Source organism: Grampus griseus (assembly GCF_964374135.1).
Source record: "Grampus griseus genome assembly, chromosome: 14".
Lineage (NCBI taxonomy): Eukaryota > Metazoa > Chordata > Mammalia > Artiodactyla > Delphinidae > Grampus > Grampus griseus.
The window spans coordinates 42,045,721-42,060,043 of record NC_139008.1 but is presented as its reverse complement, the minus strand read 5'-3'; the positions used below and the strand labels follow the sequence as shown (position 1 = coordinate 42,060,043).

Below are 14,323 nucleotides of genomic sequence, written 5' to 3'. Positions count from 1 at the left end.
AACAATTAAGAAAATAATGTATGTAGAAAAGAGATTGCATTTAAAAGTAAGAGTTGTCGTTTGTACGAGGGCCCTGGGGGCGCTCCAAGCAGAATAAAATGGTAGGTTGTCTGTAATTCGCTCAGATAGGTATAAAAGTTAAAACTTTTAACAGATCCCCTTAGAAAAAGGCTCTCTTCTAAAATGCACAGTGAAATGTCAAGAGTGGCGGGGGGGGGGGGGGAAGCGCACCAAAAAAAACCTGCAATCAAATAATATCATAATCTTCATAATTAATATAAATAAATAAAGAATAAATAACAATTACTCATAAATCAACATATACATTTAGAGGGAACTCATTATAGTCCTACCTCAACAAAGATGATCAAACCGAAAAGTCTTACGTGAAACATTGAGGCAGTTTCTACAGCATCTTCTGAAAATTCCCTTCCCTCCCCCCGAAAAACAATCCCAAACAGACAACAGTTCAAGGCATTTGTGGCTAGACTAAAGAGAACTCTTTTTTAAGCAATTTGATTTGTTCACATACAAAAAGGTAAAGCCAGACTCCAGCAGTTCACAAGCCATAATAAAGCTAATCGTGTGGGAAGTTCAATTTACAGCCTGTGAAATATAAAGGCATTTATTCCTCAAGATTCACCCAAAACAACCCGTACGCTACATACATAGAGAGCAGAGATTGGTAGGCGAGAGCAAACCGCGTTTCTAGACCGTGAGCACAGAGAATACTAGCAAGAAAAACATCTCCCCTCCAAGGGGAGGCTTCCAACCACGAGACAAACGCGTACAGCTTTTCTCCCTTGTACAGAAAGAGATTGGCTCCTGTTGCGCCATGGGGGGGAAGGGGACACAACGCAAAGGGGGCGAGGGGTCCAAAAGGAGTCACAACGAGAGGATCGGGGTTACCGTCACGCTACACCGAGAGAAGCGGAGACGACACTTTCACCGGGGGTGGGTGCCCCCGGCGCGGACGCGGGGTCGGGGCGCGCTCTCTTCGTGGGTCTCCAAGCGAAGGCACGGTTCGGGGGGCCGGGGTGGAGGGCGCGCTCTAGCAGGCCGGACGCACGGGCACCTGCAGGAGGATCACTTGTCTGTTCTCGGATGGGTGGCACTTGTTGATGTGCCGCGTGAGGCCGGGCGAGCTGTAGAAGGTGGCCGGGCAGTACTTGCAGGGGAACACCTGGGCGGCGTGCAGCAGGCGCAGGTGGCGCTCCTGGGCGCCCTTGCTGGGGAACGTCTCCCCGCACACTGGGCACAGGTGGCACTCGGCGGACGCACTCAGGCCCAGCACGCCGGCCGCCTCGCCGTCGCCGGCCGCCTCCTGGGGCGCCTTCTCGTCGGGCCCGGGGTACAAGGCCAGTAGGTCCTCGGCGGGGGGCGCCGGCGGCGCGCCCTTGGCCTGCAGCGCCTGGTGGTGCGCCAGCAGGTGCTTGCGCAGATAGGCCTGGCGGCGGAACTTCTTGGCGCAGTGGTGGCACTCGTAGAGCCCGTCCTCCGAGCCCGACTCGGACACGCCGCCGGGGCTCGGCGTGTCGCGGTCGCTGCCGCCGCCCGTCGCCTCCCGCACCTCAGCCCTGGCAACGGTTTCGGGCTCGGACGCGCGGGCGGCGGCGGGCGCAGGCCGCGGTTTGTGCCAGCGGCGGTGCGAGGCCAGGTTGGCCGGGCAGCTGAAGACCTTGGCGCACTCGGGGCAGCGGTACTCCACGCGCACGATGCGCGAGCACTTGTGCTGCGCCAGCGCAAACGGGTCGGCGTACTCCTCCTTGCAGAGCTGGCAGATGAACTCGCCCAGCGGCCGCGCCGCGCTTCCCGCGCGGCCCCGCGGCGCCTCCACCGGGCCTTCCTTGATCTTGAGCCCCAGCACGGGCGACGTGGTCACCTCGTCCTCGAAGTGCAGCTTGCGGATGGCTTTGGGCTTCTTGGCGCCTGGGGCCTTGGCTACCTTGGCGGGCGGCTCGGCGGCGGCGGCGGCGGGGGGCGCGGGTCGCTTGCCTGGGGGTCGCAGGGAGGCGGCGGGGGGTAGCGGGGGGCCGGGCCCCGGGCCGCGGGCCGCCTCGGCGCCTGCCGAGAACGCCGTGCCCATCTTGAGCTCGGCGGGCGCGAAGAGCAGCGGGTCGCCGCCGCAGGTGCCGCCGCCGCCCGCGCCATTGGCCCCGCCGCCGCCGCCGCCGCCGCCTCCAACGAGCAGCGCGGCGGGCGTGGGGAAGGACTCGGCCGAGACGGGCGAGCCGAGGTTGAAGCTGCGCTCGAAGTACTTGTGCTTCTCGTGCTCGCGGCTCACGGGCCGCGTGGGGCTGTAGAGCGGCGCGGGGTGCGCGGCCTCGGGGTTGCCGAAGTGCGCGGCCCGCGGCCCCGGCGGGGGTGGCGGCGGGCCCGGCGCGCAGGCGAGCGCGGCGGCGAGCGTCGCATGGGCGCGCTCGGCGGGCGGCGGCGGCAGAGGGCCCGGCCCGGGGCTCGGCGCCGGGGGCGACGCGCGGGCGCCCCCGCAGCCCGGCGAGAGCAGCAGCGCGCGGTCGCCGTCCTCGCCGCCGCGGACCCGGTAGGACACGGGCGTGGACTTCTTGCTGCGCTTCACCAGAAAGCCGCGGGGCATGTTGGCGCGGCGCGAGGGCGAGAGCGAGGCGCTGGCTCGGTCCCACCTTCGCGCTCGGCCCCGGCGGCCCTCAGTGCCCTCGGCCCATGGCCCGGGCGCGGCGGCGACGGCGGCGAGACTCGCGTGGCGCCGGCGGCGGCTCGGCCCGGCTCTGCGCCCTGCACGCGCGTCCCTATCCCCGGGCCCGGGAGCCGCTCCCTTTTAACTGGGGGAGGGGGCCATTGTTCTCGCCTCCCGCTTCCCCCGGAGCCAATCAGCGCGTCCGCAGCTCCTCCGCCCGGTCGGGTTGGGAGGGCGACGCGGCGGCCAAGAGGGGGCCGGGACTCGGGGGTCGCCCGGTAGGTGCGGCAGATGTACCTGAGGGCGCGGGGCCCCCGCGCGCGCCTCGCCGCCGCCCCGCCCGGCGCCACCGCCCCGCCCGGCCCAGGCACACGCCCGACCCCGCCTCCCTTCACGGTCGGCTGCTCCTCTATGGGGAGGCGCACGTGCCTGGGCTTTGTGTCTCTCCTCCCGGGGGCGCGGAGCCGCCAAATGGGCCCGTCCATCAGCACGACAATGCTCGCCCCCCTCCCGCGCTGGGATTACCCGCGGGTCGCGAGCAAAATAGCAACAAAGGAGAAGAATGGCCCCAAATATGTCAGGAGGGTTCAATCCGCGAGCCGAAGCGGAGGGGGAAGTTGTGCTCGCTGATTGGGTAGGGGCGGCGGTGGGCAGCAGCAGGCGCGGGGGAGATCTGAGTTAGGCGGCCGGGGCGGGAGTGGGGTTGGGGGAGGCGCAGGAACTCCTCCTGGTGTTTGGGAAATAATCCGGAATCGAAAATAGCTGCAAAGCCCGGGCCGCCCAGAGCCCCGCCCGGGCCTCGGACTGATGGGCCGGGGGACCCAGGGTCTAAACGAAAATGGGACCCTGGAGTTCCAAGTTTGGGTGGAGGGTCTGGCCTTCTGGCAGCAGCTGAGGGCGATGTTTGTGTCCGCAGCCGCTGCGCACTCTCGGGCCTCGGGAAGGTTCCTCTCGAGTTTGAGAAACAGTTGGCACCTCACTTCTTCAATCGCCAGCAGACGCAGCGCTGGATGGGGGAGGGGGCAGGCTGGGCTGTGTTCCAAAAACCTTGAATTTCTGAACTTTTTTTTTAAAGTTCCCGGAGGCTCCGGCATTGGCATCGTTGGAGGGGCCCGGTCCAGGCTGCTCGGAGCCTCCGCGCCGCCCAGGGCCGGGTTGATTCGGGTGGACTTGGCCAAAGCCCGAAACGCGCGGCTAGCCGCGTGCGCCCCAGTGAAGTTGGTTTCCGCTCTCCTTGCACGGCCTCATGCATTTTCATTCCGAGCGGGCATTTTGTCTGTCGGTTGACATCAGATGCTAAATCAAGGGCTCCAATCAAGGCGCCTCGGAATAAAGGGGCCGCCTGTCTGGGCGCGGGGCCCCCCGGAGCCGTGCCCCCTTCACCTTTGTGAAGGAAATTAACCTCCCGCTATTGAGCGCCGGTCGCGGCCAATCTGGACTCAAAAGAGGCGCGTGCTGCCGGCCGGGGGGAGAGGGGGGCAATCTGTCCTCTGAGGCAGGCTGCGGCCTCGGAGAGGACAGGCCGCCTCCCCCCGCCCCCCCCCGGTGCCACCAGGAAAAGACAACAGTGAAAATCCACCCCCCAGCCCCGCCACCCCGACTGGACCCCAGACCGGGCCCTTTGCCTCCAACCTCTTCCCAGCCCTGCCCCAAGGAAACACAAAAGGCAGAATCTCCGGGGGATGGGGGCAGAACCCCAAGAGTGCGTAGTGGCCCTGATCGCCCATCACTAGGGAACAAATTGCAAAACCACAGAAAATGTCATATGTTGTGAAGAAGATGTCACTTTATTGAAAGAGAAGGAAACGAACACTTTTCTGAAAAGCTCTGTGCACTCAGATAGACTTTGCTGAGTTTTGCTTACGTCTGATTCCACTGAAGGTATTTCATTGTTTTGGATTTTCCCTGTGAAAATACCCTGGCGTGGAAATGAAAGATTAAAAAAAAAAAAGTCCACATGAGTAATAAGTTGTAATGGGGACAGTTGTTAGAATTAGTTAATCAAGGGGTTAATCAAGTTGACTAATCAAGGGGAAAACATTTGGTGATTTTATGTTTGTAATTTCTTTTTTAACTCACAGACTGAAACGAGAAGAATACACATAATGGAAGATATTTTGAAAACTCTCATCGTTTTAAAAATGCTAACTACGATGAATGCTAGTCCTGAAAAAAGTTAGAAATTCTAAAACGAGTTTATCTAAAATTTATATATATATATCTTTCAGTCTAAAAGTAACTGACGTTATTTCCTTGCTCTTTTGAGCGCTGATTGATACTGCTGATGAAATTAGAAGTGGGAAGGGGATTCCGGGACAGCTTTGGCCAATTTTATTTTCTAATCACGAATCCCATCTGGATTGTGGAATAATAGGGCGGGGGCTCAGCCCGCCATCCCCAACTGACGGCGGGGTATTTGGTCTTACATGTGTAACACTCCTTTCATTCAACAGATAACAGGGAGAGTTAGTCACCTTGTGAATCCTTTAAAAATAACAACACCCATAATTGTAAAGAGGGCGGGGGTGGGAGGCTAAAAACAAAACAAAACAAAACCCCTGCCTGAATGCAGCAAATTCAAATAGGGCTCTGAATTAAGGCAAGAGCATCTATTGAACACTATTGAAATACTGAGATTCAATGGATCCATTTCTTTTTCTTTGTGGTTTCTAGTCTGGCCAGCGAAAATGAAATCTGCTTTCAGACAGGTACCGTCAAAAACAAATGGAAACTTGAAAGGTCCGAGTATTAGAAACTAATTTCATAACCCAGGGCTGAGGAAGAATTAGGCTGCGCTCACGCACACACCGGCAACCTCCAAGGACGTGCACCCTTGCACCCGGCCGTGGGTTTGCGTCTTCTGCGTGATTTTATTTCTCAGAACCTGCCCGCCCGCGGGCATTTGGACGGTGAGTCGAGATATTTTCCTTCCTCTTGGAAGAGAGCGAAGCGCTACCACGCTGCGCCGCGGCGGCGGGCCTTTGCGCATTGCGATTCCGGATAGGGGCCGCGTGGAGTTGGGCTGGGGAAACACTGAGCGCTGACTTGCCCCCTCCTGGGGAGTTTCACGGGAGAAGGCGAGCAGAGGGATCTCAGGCAGGGTCCCGAAGTGTCCTTCCCAGGCCCCAAGTGACTCCTCCCCTTCCTGTGGGGTCCTGGCCGGCGCTTGGGAAAAATCCAGAGGCCTCTTCGGCCCTCGTGCTTGCGGACCCCGCGGTGGATTCTTCCTCTGACCGCTGCAGAGCTGGAGGCCGCGGCCGCTCTAAGATCTCCTGTCCTGGAGTCCTAGGTTGCCGTCGGGGAACGCAGTGGGGTTCACTGTGACCCTCGGCTCCCGAGTTTAGCGCCAGGGAGTTGCTGGAAGCGCAAAGCTTGGAGATAAGCGCCAGAGCGAGGAATTTCGGCTCAGGAATTGCCCTGTGGGATGTCGCCGGGACTAGGCAGCTCCTAAGCTCCTAAGAGGAGAGGACAGGAGGGTCCGCAGTCTCACCCCGCGGCGCGCGGCGCGTTTGGAGACGCTCGGGAGGCGCGAGAGGGAGTGGTCAGCGCCCCCAGCGCCTTCCCGGGCCGGCTGCGGACGCCTCTGCCTGATTCGCAGAGGCCCTCCCGGCCCGCGAGCCACGGCCGGGCCTGGACCAAGCGTTCCAGGCGCAGAGCCCGCCGTCAGGTCCCGGAGGGGCCCAGTTCCCCGTGCGCCGCGCGCGCCGGCCCGAGCCGGAGAGGCTTTGTGTTTGCAGGAATGAGGGGCGGCCGTGTCTGGCCCCAGGGCACGCGAGAGCCACGCGCAGCCCGCTGCCTCCCCGCCCGTCCCGCTCCGGCCTCCAGGCACCTTCCGGGCCCCCGCCGGCGGGCCGTCGCCTTTGTTCGGCATATTAGCATAAAGCTGCCATGGATCTCCCGTTTAAATAATTCCACACAAAAGGAGAGCGCATGAAAGAGGGCAGACGACGGCGAATCCGCGAGGCTGCGCCGTCCGCCGGGCGCGGGGAGGGACCGCGCTCCAGCAGTTCCCTCCCCTCGAGTTTCAAGTGCCCCCGGCAATCTGCCGCGCGCCCATTATTCGCCGGGGCCCACGGGGTGGCCGGCCGCCCCCTTTCATCCTCCCGAGTGTGCCGTCGGGCCTCCGCACGCTCCTTGAAGTGCCCTCGGGGCTGTTTGTTTTCGCCTCGGGTGGGACTGTCGCGGGCCGGGCAGGGGAGGCGGGCCGGACAGTCCCCGGGCCGGGCGAAGGAAAGGGCGATGTTGGCCAAAGCGGGCGAAGGAGAAGCCAGGAAGTGTGGGAAAGTCCTAACCAGAAGATGAGGCCAGGAAGAGCTGGGAGGGCACCGAGCGGAGCGGGAGGGCCCCGAGCGTGGGGCGCGCAGGGGGCGGCTCCCACCTGTGAGGGGCGGCCCGGCTCCCCGCGCGCCCCAGTCTCAGGAAAGGCAGCGACGAAGCCCCAGCAAAACTGACCAGAAAGGCCACGGCGACTCGGAACGTCCCCAGTCCTCGCCAGCCCCGGGGGGCGGACAGAGAGGCAGCCAGACGCCCGGGGGCTGGAGAGTCGCGCTGTCCGCCTGGGCCTCTGTTCCCACCCCCACCCCCCAACTCCGTCCGTCCTGCTGCTGCTGTTGGGTTTAGGTGTCCGTGTTCCTCCTCTCGCCCTCCTTCTCTGCCGGCCCCCCCCCCCGCCCGCCTCCTTCTCTCTCCCACCTTCCCTCCCCCACCCTCCTCTCCTCCTTCCCGGGCGCTCCCTTCTTTCTCCCCTGCCCCTCTCTGCCCACCCCGTCCCACCTCTCCCTCTCTCTTCGCATGTTTCACTCCCCCATCTCTCTCCTCCTCACGGTCTCGCCCACCCCCGACCCTCTCCCCCTCGGACTGTCCCTCTCATTCTTTTCCCTGGTCTCCCTCCCTGCCCCCCATCACCTCGTCTCCCCTCCCCTCTCTCCCCGTCCATCCTCTCTCCTTCAGGGGCTCCCTCTCTCCCCTCCCCTCCCTCCCCCTCCCACCCTCTCCTCCCGCTCCTCTCCCCCTCTGGCTCTCCCCACTCCCCGCAGGCCAACGTGTGTTATTTTATTTGTCTAGAGAGAGCCTATTTGTTCAGTGATGTGTGGCCTCCTGGCCGCCTGCTTTAATGGGGGACGCGGAGGCTGGTTTCTGCGAGTATTAGCATACAGCTGTCGCTCCGCCCGGCCCGGCGCGCACTGTATCCCAGCCTTATCATCACCTCTTCTCTCAACCAGAAAACAATCAACAGCTCCTCGCTCACGACGACTTTCGAGCCCCTCTCCCTGCGCCTTGGCTAACACTCAGCCGTGCACCCGTGTGCGCGCGCTCTCTCTCTCACGCGCAGACACACACACACACACACACACACACACGCGCGCGCACACACCCTCTTCTGAGGGTAAATATTGATTGGCTGGCTTCACATTTTCTCCGTACAGTGTTCTCTTTCCTCTCCCACATCATCTTCTCTTTTTCTCTCGCCTTCCTGGGATATTTCGGTGGCATCTCAGGAGCCATTTTGGGGAAGGAGGTGGCCACGTGCTAGTAAAAACCGACTTATGTCAGAAGATCATTAGAGGCAACTGTGAGGCATGGTTGTGACATGTGATTTGGGGGGAATACAACGTGGGAAATTTAACTTTGGTGTTTTCCTGTCAGTAAGATTGGGCTTAGAGTTCAAGACTCCCTGCTGAGCAGCACACGCTGAAATGCCTGGGGACTTCCTGGCACTCATGTCTCTTACAGAAGCCATGCCAGGGCTCCCCAAGAGAAGTTCAAACTTGGTCTTTCTGAAGCCCTTTCTTCTGCCAGGATTCATCATCATCGAGGAATAAATATCTTTATTTTCCTAAAGCCCTTAAAACAGCCAGTTTCAAGCTATGATCAACAACTCTTGGGTTCGTCTCTTATTAGAAAAGTGGTTCCTCAGTGACAAAATGCTTGTCTGCACATATATGCTAAAATTCCTATCTAGATTCAGGAAACGACTCACTTTCTGAATATAGGACAATGGTCAGTAACTTCCTCCAATGCACCATGTAGACTAAATTATATTCTAGACATTTTCAAATCTGCCATGATACCTCTGGGGGCCCAAGACCACTTTTAAAAAGGCAGCAAAGGAAAACTTACTAGAAAGTGTATGCATGATTTGACATTAAGGTTGGCACTATCATATGGGGTCACTTTTATGTGACCAGAAGCTTTTTAATGGTAGTACTCAGTCACAGAAATCATAACTGTTGATCCTCTAACTGGTTGTACTGTTAATCTCCACCCAAGGTCCCAGGGCCTGTCAAAGAAACTCACTCCATTTGCTGATGAATTTAATCCAGGGCCTCTCAGAGGAAGGGGGTGAGGGAAGGAGAGTTTCTTGAGCTGACTCATTTGCAGGCCCTGAAATATGGTTCCATATGTGTTGGGCTTGCAGTTTGAAGAGGGGACCAGTAGCAATTGTTCTCCACAAGAGTTACACAGTTTGTACCATATGGTGGGAGCTGGGCCCTCCCTCTGAATGACCCATGTGCTTGTGAAAAACATACGTGTGCAGGAATTAATGGAGTTTATTGCTTGCTTTTGCCTGCCTTAGAAAAATCAGAGTCTAGGGTTCCAAAACCATTTTATTTCTGAGAGGTATCAGTTTGTTAATGGTGGATAATTCTGTAATGCCAGCTGTGACAGCCTCCAAATTACTGTGTAGTCATTGTAATTGAGCTAACTTTTGCTAAATATTAACATAAATGCCAAAAAAAAAAAAAAAAAAAGAACGAAAACTGTAATTCTGTCCATGAAAGCCACTTTTAAGCTCTACTGGTCAAAAATTCAGGCACAAATTGTGTCACACTATCTGCTTAAAAGAGATTCAAATAAATGAAAACAGTCTTATGTGTTGTTCTTGAATCCATATTTTGTGCTAGGCACTTAATTTGCTTTATTTACAAGAAAGAGGGCTACTGACCCACGTTACAGGTGACAGGTACCAGAGGGGGCCGATGCAAAGCAACAGCGCTGAGGGTCAAAGGAAATGACCGAGATTAGTTTCCCACCACCGTTTTCTAGTCTAAAACCTGTGTGTGAACCTGAATTGATCTTCCAGTTTTTCGGTGCATTTATGCTCCTGATCTGGGACAGGAAGTAGAAATACAGGGGCCGTGAGAGCAGCCTCCTCGTTTCAAAAGGTCCTGTAAACTTGTCTGTGCAATCAGTCCTTCTGATGTTAACTTACAGAGATAATTTCCTGTCATCTGTTTTACTCATTTTCCATCCTGGGCACACGATTTTCTTTTTTATTGCCCACGAGTATGACCGGGTAAACATGTAAAGGACTAGCAGCATTGGCGGCAGGACTTTTCAGGAAATCAAACAGAACCACGCCCAAGGTAAAAAACAAGTTTTACACAGTACGGTCTCATTTTATTGCTAAAATGGGTTATTCTGCCCAGGAACACGCCTGGTGTTGGTAAAGCGACTCCCTGCCCCAGAATCCAGACGCACCGCCGTGCGCCACCTACTGGGACGATAGGAAACCACAGGCATCGGTGGACACGGAAAAGAAAGGAGGGAACCACGACGGTGCCTGGCGGTCCAGCCAGGCTTCAGAGAGGTTTCCTGCTTCTGCGGAGCACTTCCCGGAACGATACGAGTGGAAGCAATCAAGTGGAGGCCGTGGCCACCGCTAAACGATGCCCTGCCACGCGTACATGGGCAGGTGGTAATGATTATAGCGCAGATAGTCAAGGATGCTCTTCTCCACCAGAGGCCTGTAGATGGTTTCCTGGAAAACTCTTCTGAGGTAATTCCTGGGCTTCTCGGGCAGGTTAATGCCCTCATCTTCGATCCGACGGGCTAATTCTTCTATGGAAGGAAGGTTTTCCTCCTGGAAAATACGGTAAGAGGCCAGATACTAAAATTACTTGGGCTTAGCTCCACAGTAAGAGGGCAGTTTCACTAAAACTCCCCAAGGTTGGTCATTTTGTTTTCTACATTAAAAAAAAAATTTTTTTTAACTGTGGCAAAACACACATAGCATAAAATTTACCACTTTAACCATTTTTAAGTGTAAGATTCAAAGGTGTTAGGGGCTTTCACACTGTCAGCCATGACCACCCTCATCTCCAGAATGTCCGCATCCTCCCAAATTGTAACTCTTTAATTTAACACCTGACTCCCCCTCCCTCTCCTCCCAGCCCCTGGCGACCACCCTTCTCCTTTCTCTATGGCATCTCGTGTAAATGGAATCAAACACTATTTGTCTTTTTGTGACTGTCTTACTTCACGTAGCATAATGTCTTCAAGGTTCAGCAAGGGTACTAATTTTAAGCTCTTAATTTTAAGCTCTTAATGTACAGATAGAAAAGATCTGTATATCAGGCTTGTTTTAAAAATAAGAAAGGAGGTGATTAAAGATTTTTACATGAAAACTCCTAGATGGTTACTTTACTTGGTTACAGTCCCCAAGAAATGGGATTTTTAAAACCCTGGAATAAATTCTGAGTAAAGGCAAATTTCATTGATATCTTTAAAGATGGGGCTCAGAGGGAATAAAGTTATTTGAAGTTGAGAAGCATATGCTGTGCAGGTTTACAGTACAGTAGAGATTTTTCCAACATTTTATTATAAAGTAAAAGGATTCAAACATAGAGGCAAGTTGACAGAACGGTGCGCTTGACACCTGCATACACACTACCTGGTTTCTACAGCTACCATACTTGCTCCATCACCTATCTGCGCATCTATAGGAGGGTTGTTATAAAAAGCACTTCACTCAAAAATTAAAAAACGTTTTTAAAAAGGGACTTCCCTGGTAGTCCAGTGGTTAAGACTCTGTGCTTCCAATGCAGGAGGCACAGGTTCGATCCCCAGTCAGGGGACTAAGATCCCACATGCCATGTGGCGTGGCCGAAATAAAATCACTTCACTGAGATTTGAGCTGTGTGCTTTCTGAACACCACAATAATTGAAAATTACCCTAAAGGAAGATGGACTTTGATGGTATATTTATTTGACCTTCCAATAATTCTTTTTTATTTTTAACAGCAAAAAACCACAAAAAAGCGGATAACTTGCAGAGTTCTATTGAATCATTAATTTATTAATAGTAAGAACTTAGAAAACTAGATTCAAACTATATGGAGACATAAGGTAATTATCACTTGGTTAAGTAAGTGAGACACTGCCAGGTGTGGCAGATTATACACACATCACTTGGAAGTACAGTCAGTGCGGGGCCAGGACTCCAAATGGGCTCAACAAAGACGGTAAGAGAGAAAATGGCAAGGGATGCCCAGAACTAAATATTAGAGGCACTGAAACATTTGAGTGCCCAAGCACGTATGCAGTACATCTGAGATTCTTTCTCCCTTAATTTTTCAGGAAAAATGTATCAAACATAAGCAGTGAATATACAAAAATTAGAGAAGATTTTGGGCTCGTGTTGCATGATGCTGTTCTAACATCAGGGTAAATGGTGTAAGGTCACATAATGGAGCTTTTAAATTTACGGAACACAAATACTGTTCTAGATCGTAAACTCATTTTTGTACATTTGCCTCTCCTGGTGTGACCTTTTCTCAGTGTGATCACCTCCCGCCGACACTGTGACCACCCCCGCCCAGGGTGACCACCCCCCCTCCCAACGTGCTCATCTGCGAGCAGCTCACCTCACAATGCCACAGACGACACTTGACCTTTTATGTCTGGCTTCTTTCAGTTAACTCAGTGTTTTGAGGTTCATCCACTTTCTAGAATGTATCAGCACTTCATGTCTTTTATGGCAGAATAACGTTCCATCGTGTGGATAGTCCACATTGGTTGATCCACCTGTCCCTTGATGGGCATTTGGGTTCTTTCTTCCATCTTGTAATTCTGAATAGTGCTGCTATGAGCGTTCATATACAAGTATTCCTTTGGGTATATACCTAGGAGTGCAATGGCTAGGTCACATAGTAATTCTGTTTGTAAGCTGTTAGGAGCCATCAAACCATTTTTTTCACAGCAACTGCATAATAATTTTACATTCCCACTAGCAATGTGTGAGTTCCAATTTTTCCACATCTTTGCCAACAATCATTATTTCCTCTTTTTTTTTTTTTTAACTATAGCCATCCCAGTGGGCGTGATGTGGTATTTCACTGGGGCCCTGGTTTGCATTTCCCTAATGATTAATGATGTGGTTTGCATTTCCCTAAAGATTAGTGATGTTAACATCTTTTCATATAAATGGGTTTACTCTGGCTCTTAATTTTACTCCATTGATCTATATGTCTATCCTTATGCAAGTACCATACTGTCTTGGTTACTGTTGATTTGTATTAAGTTTTGAAATTGCAAAGTGTGTATCCTTCAACTTTTTAAAAATTCCTCAAATTGTTTTAGCTTGCATTTCCATCTGAACTTTAGGATTGACTTTTCCATTTCTAAAAAAAAAGCCATGGGGATTTTTATAGGATTGCATTGAATCCGTAGATTGCTTTGCATAGTATTCCTATCTTAACAATATTCTTTTTTAGTTTAAAACTTGGCACTTTGGTTTTTAAAATTTTTATTTTATATTGGAGTATAGTTGACTTACAGTGTTGTGTTAGTTTCAGTATACAGCAAAGTGATTGTTATACATATACATATATCTATTCTTTTTTTTTTTATCATATATCTATTCTTTTTCAGATTCTTTTCCCATTTAGGTTATCCTATCTTAACAATATTAAATATTCAAATCCATGAACATAGATGTCTTTTCATTATTAAGGTCTTCTTTAATTTCTTTCAGAAATGTTTTGTGGTTTGCAGAGTACAAGTCTTATACCTCCTTGCTTAAATTTATTCCCAAGTATTTTAATATTTTTGATGCTATTGTAAATGGAATTGTTTTCTTAATTTCATTTTGGATTATTGATCGCTAATGCAGACAACTGATTATTGTATGTTGATCTTATATCCTGTAACTTTGCCAAGTCCATCTATTAGCTCTAATATTCTTTTGTGATTTTTTAAAATTTTCTTTATATAAGATCACGTCCTTTGAAAATAGAGGTAGTTTTCCTTTCAAATGTGGATGCCTTTTATTTCTTTTTCCTGCCTAATTGCTGGGGCTAGAACTTCCAGTACACTGTTGAATGTAAGTGGTGAAAGCAGGCATTCTTGTCTAGTTCCAGATCTCTGAGGTAAAACTTTCAGTCCTTCACTATTGAGTGTGATGTTAGCTGTAGGCTTTTCATAAATACTCTTTATCAGGTTGGGTCAGTTTCCTTCTGTTCCTGGCTTTTTAGTGTTTTTACTATGAAAGCATGTGTGATTTAGTCAAATGCTTTTTCTGCATCAATTGAGATTATAGCACTTCTCCCCCTCTTTCATTTTATTAATGTGGTGTATTACAAGGATTAATTTTCATATGTTGAACCACTCTTACATTCCTGGCGTAAATCTTGGTCGTGGTGTATAATCCTTTTAGTGTGCTACTGGATTTAGTTTGCTAGTATTCTGCTGAAGATTTTTGCATCATAACTTCATAAGGGATATTGTTCTGTAGTTTTCTTTTCTTTTGATGTCTTTGGCTCTGGTATCAGGGTAATGCTGGCCTCATAGAATGGGCTAGGAAGTGTTCCTTCCTCTCCTATTTGTCTGAGGAGTTTGAAAAGGATCAGTGTTAATTCTTATTCAAATGTCTGGTAGAATTCAGCA

At 52.3% G+C, this 14,323-nt stretch overlaps 2 protein-coding genes across 2 annotated transcripts in view; both read right to left on the bottom strand.

Annotated features, from left to right (window-relative positions):
• Positions 1-1,051: 1,051 nt before the first annotated feature.
• INSM1 (INSM transcriptional repressor 1) lies at positions 1,052-2,596 on the bottom strand (the record flags this gene model as incomplete). The annotated part of the gene is made up of 1 exon (XM_082670636.1): positions 1,052-2,596. One exon carries the CDS (start codon positions 2,594-2,596, stop codon positions 1,052-1,054), a length of 1,545 nt encoding a protein of 514 aa, XP_082526762.1.
• A 7,723-nt stretch (positions 2,597-10,319) lies between these two features.
• CFAP61 (cilia and flagella associated protein 61) overlaps positions 10,320-14,323 on the bottom strand; it is a gene marked incomplete at both ends in the record, with an annotated part of 252,425 nt that continues 248,421 nt past the window's right edge. Inside the window, one exon of the mRNA XM_082670561.1 lies at positions 10,320-10,520. Coding sequence (XP_082526687.1) covers positions 10,320-10,520 — 201 coding nt within the window. The remainder of the gene's footprint in view (positions 10,521-14,323) is intronic.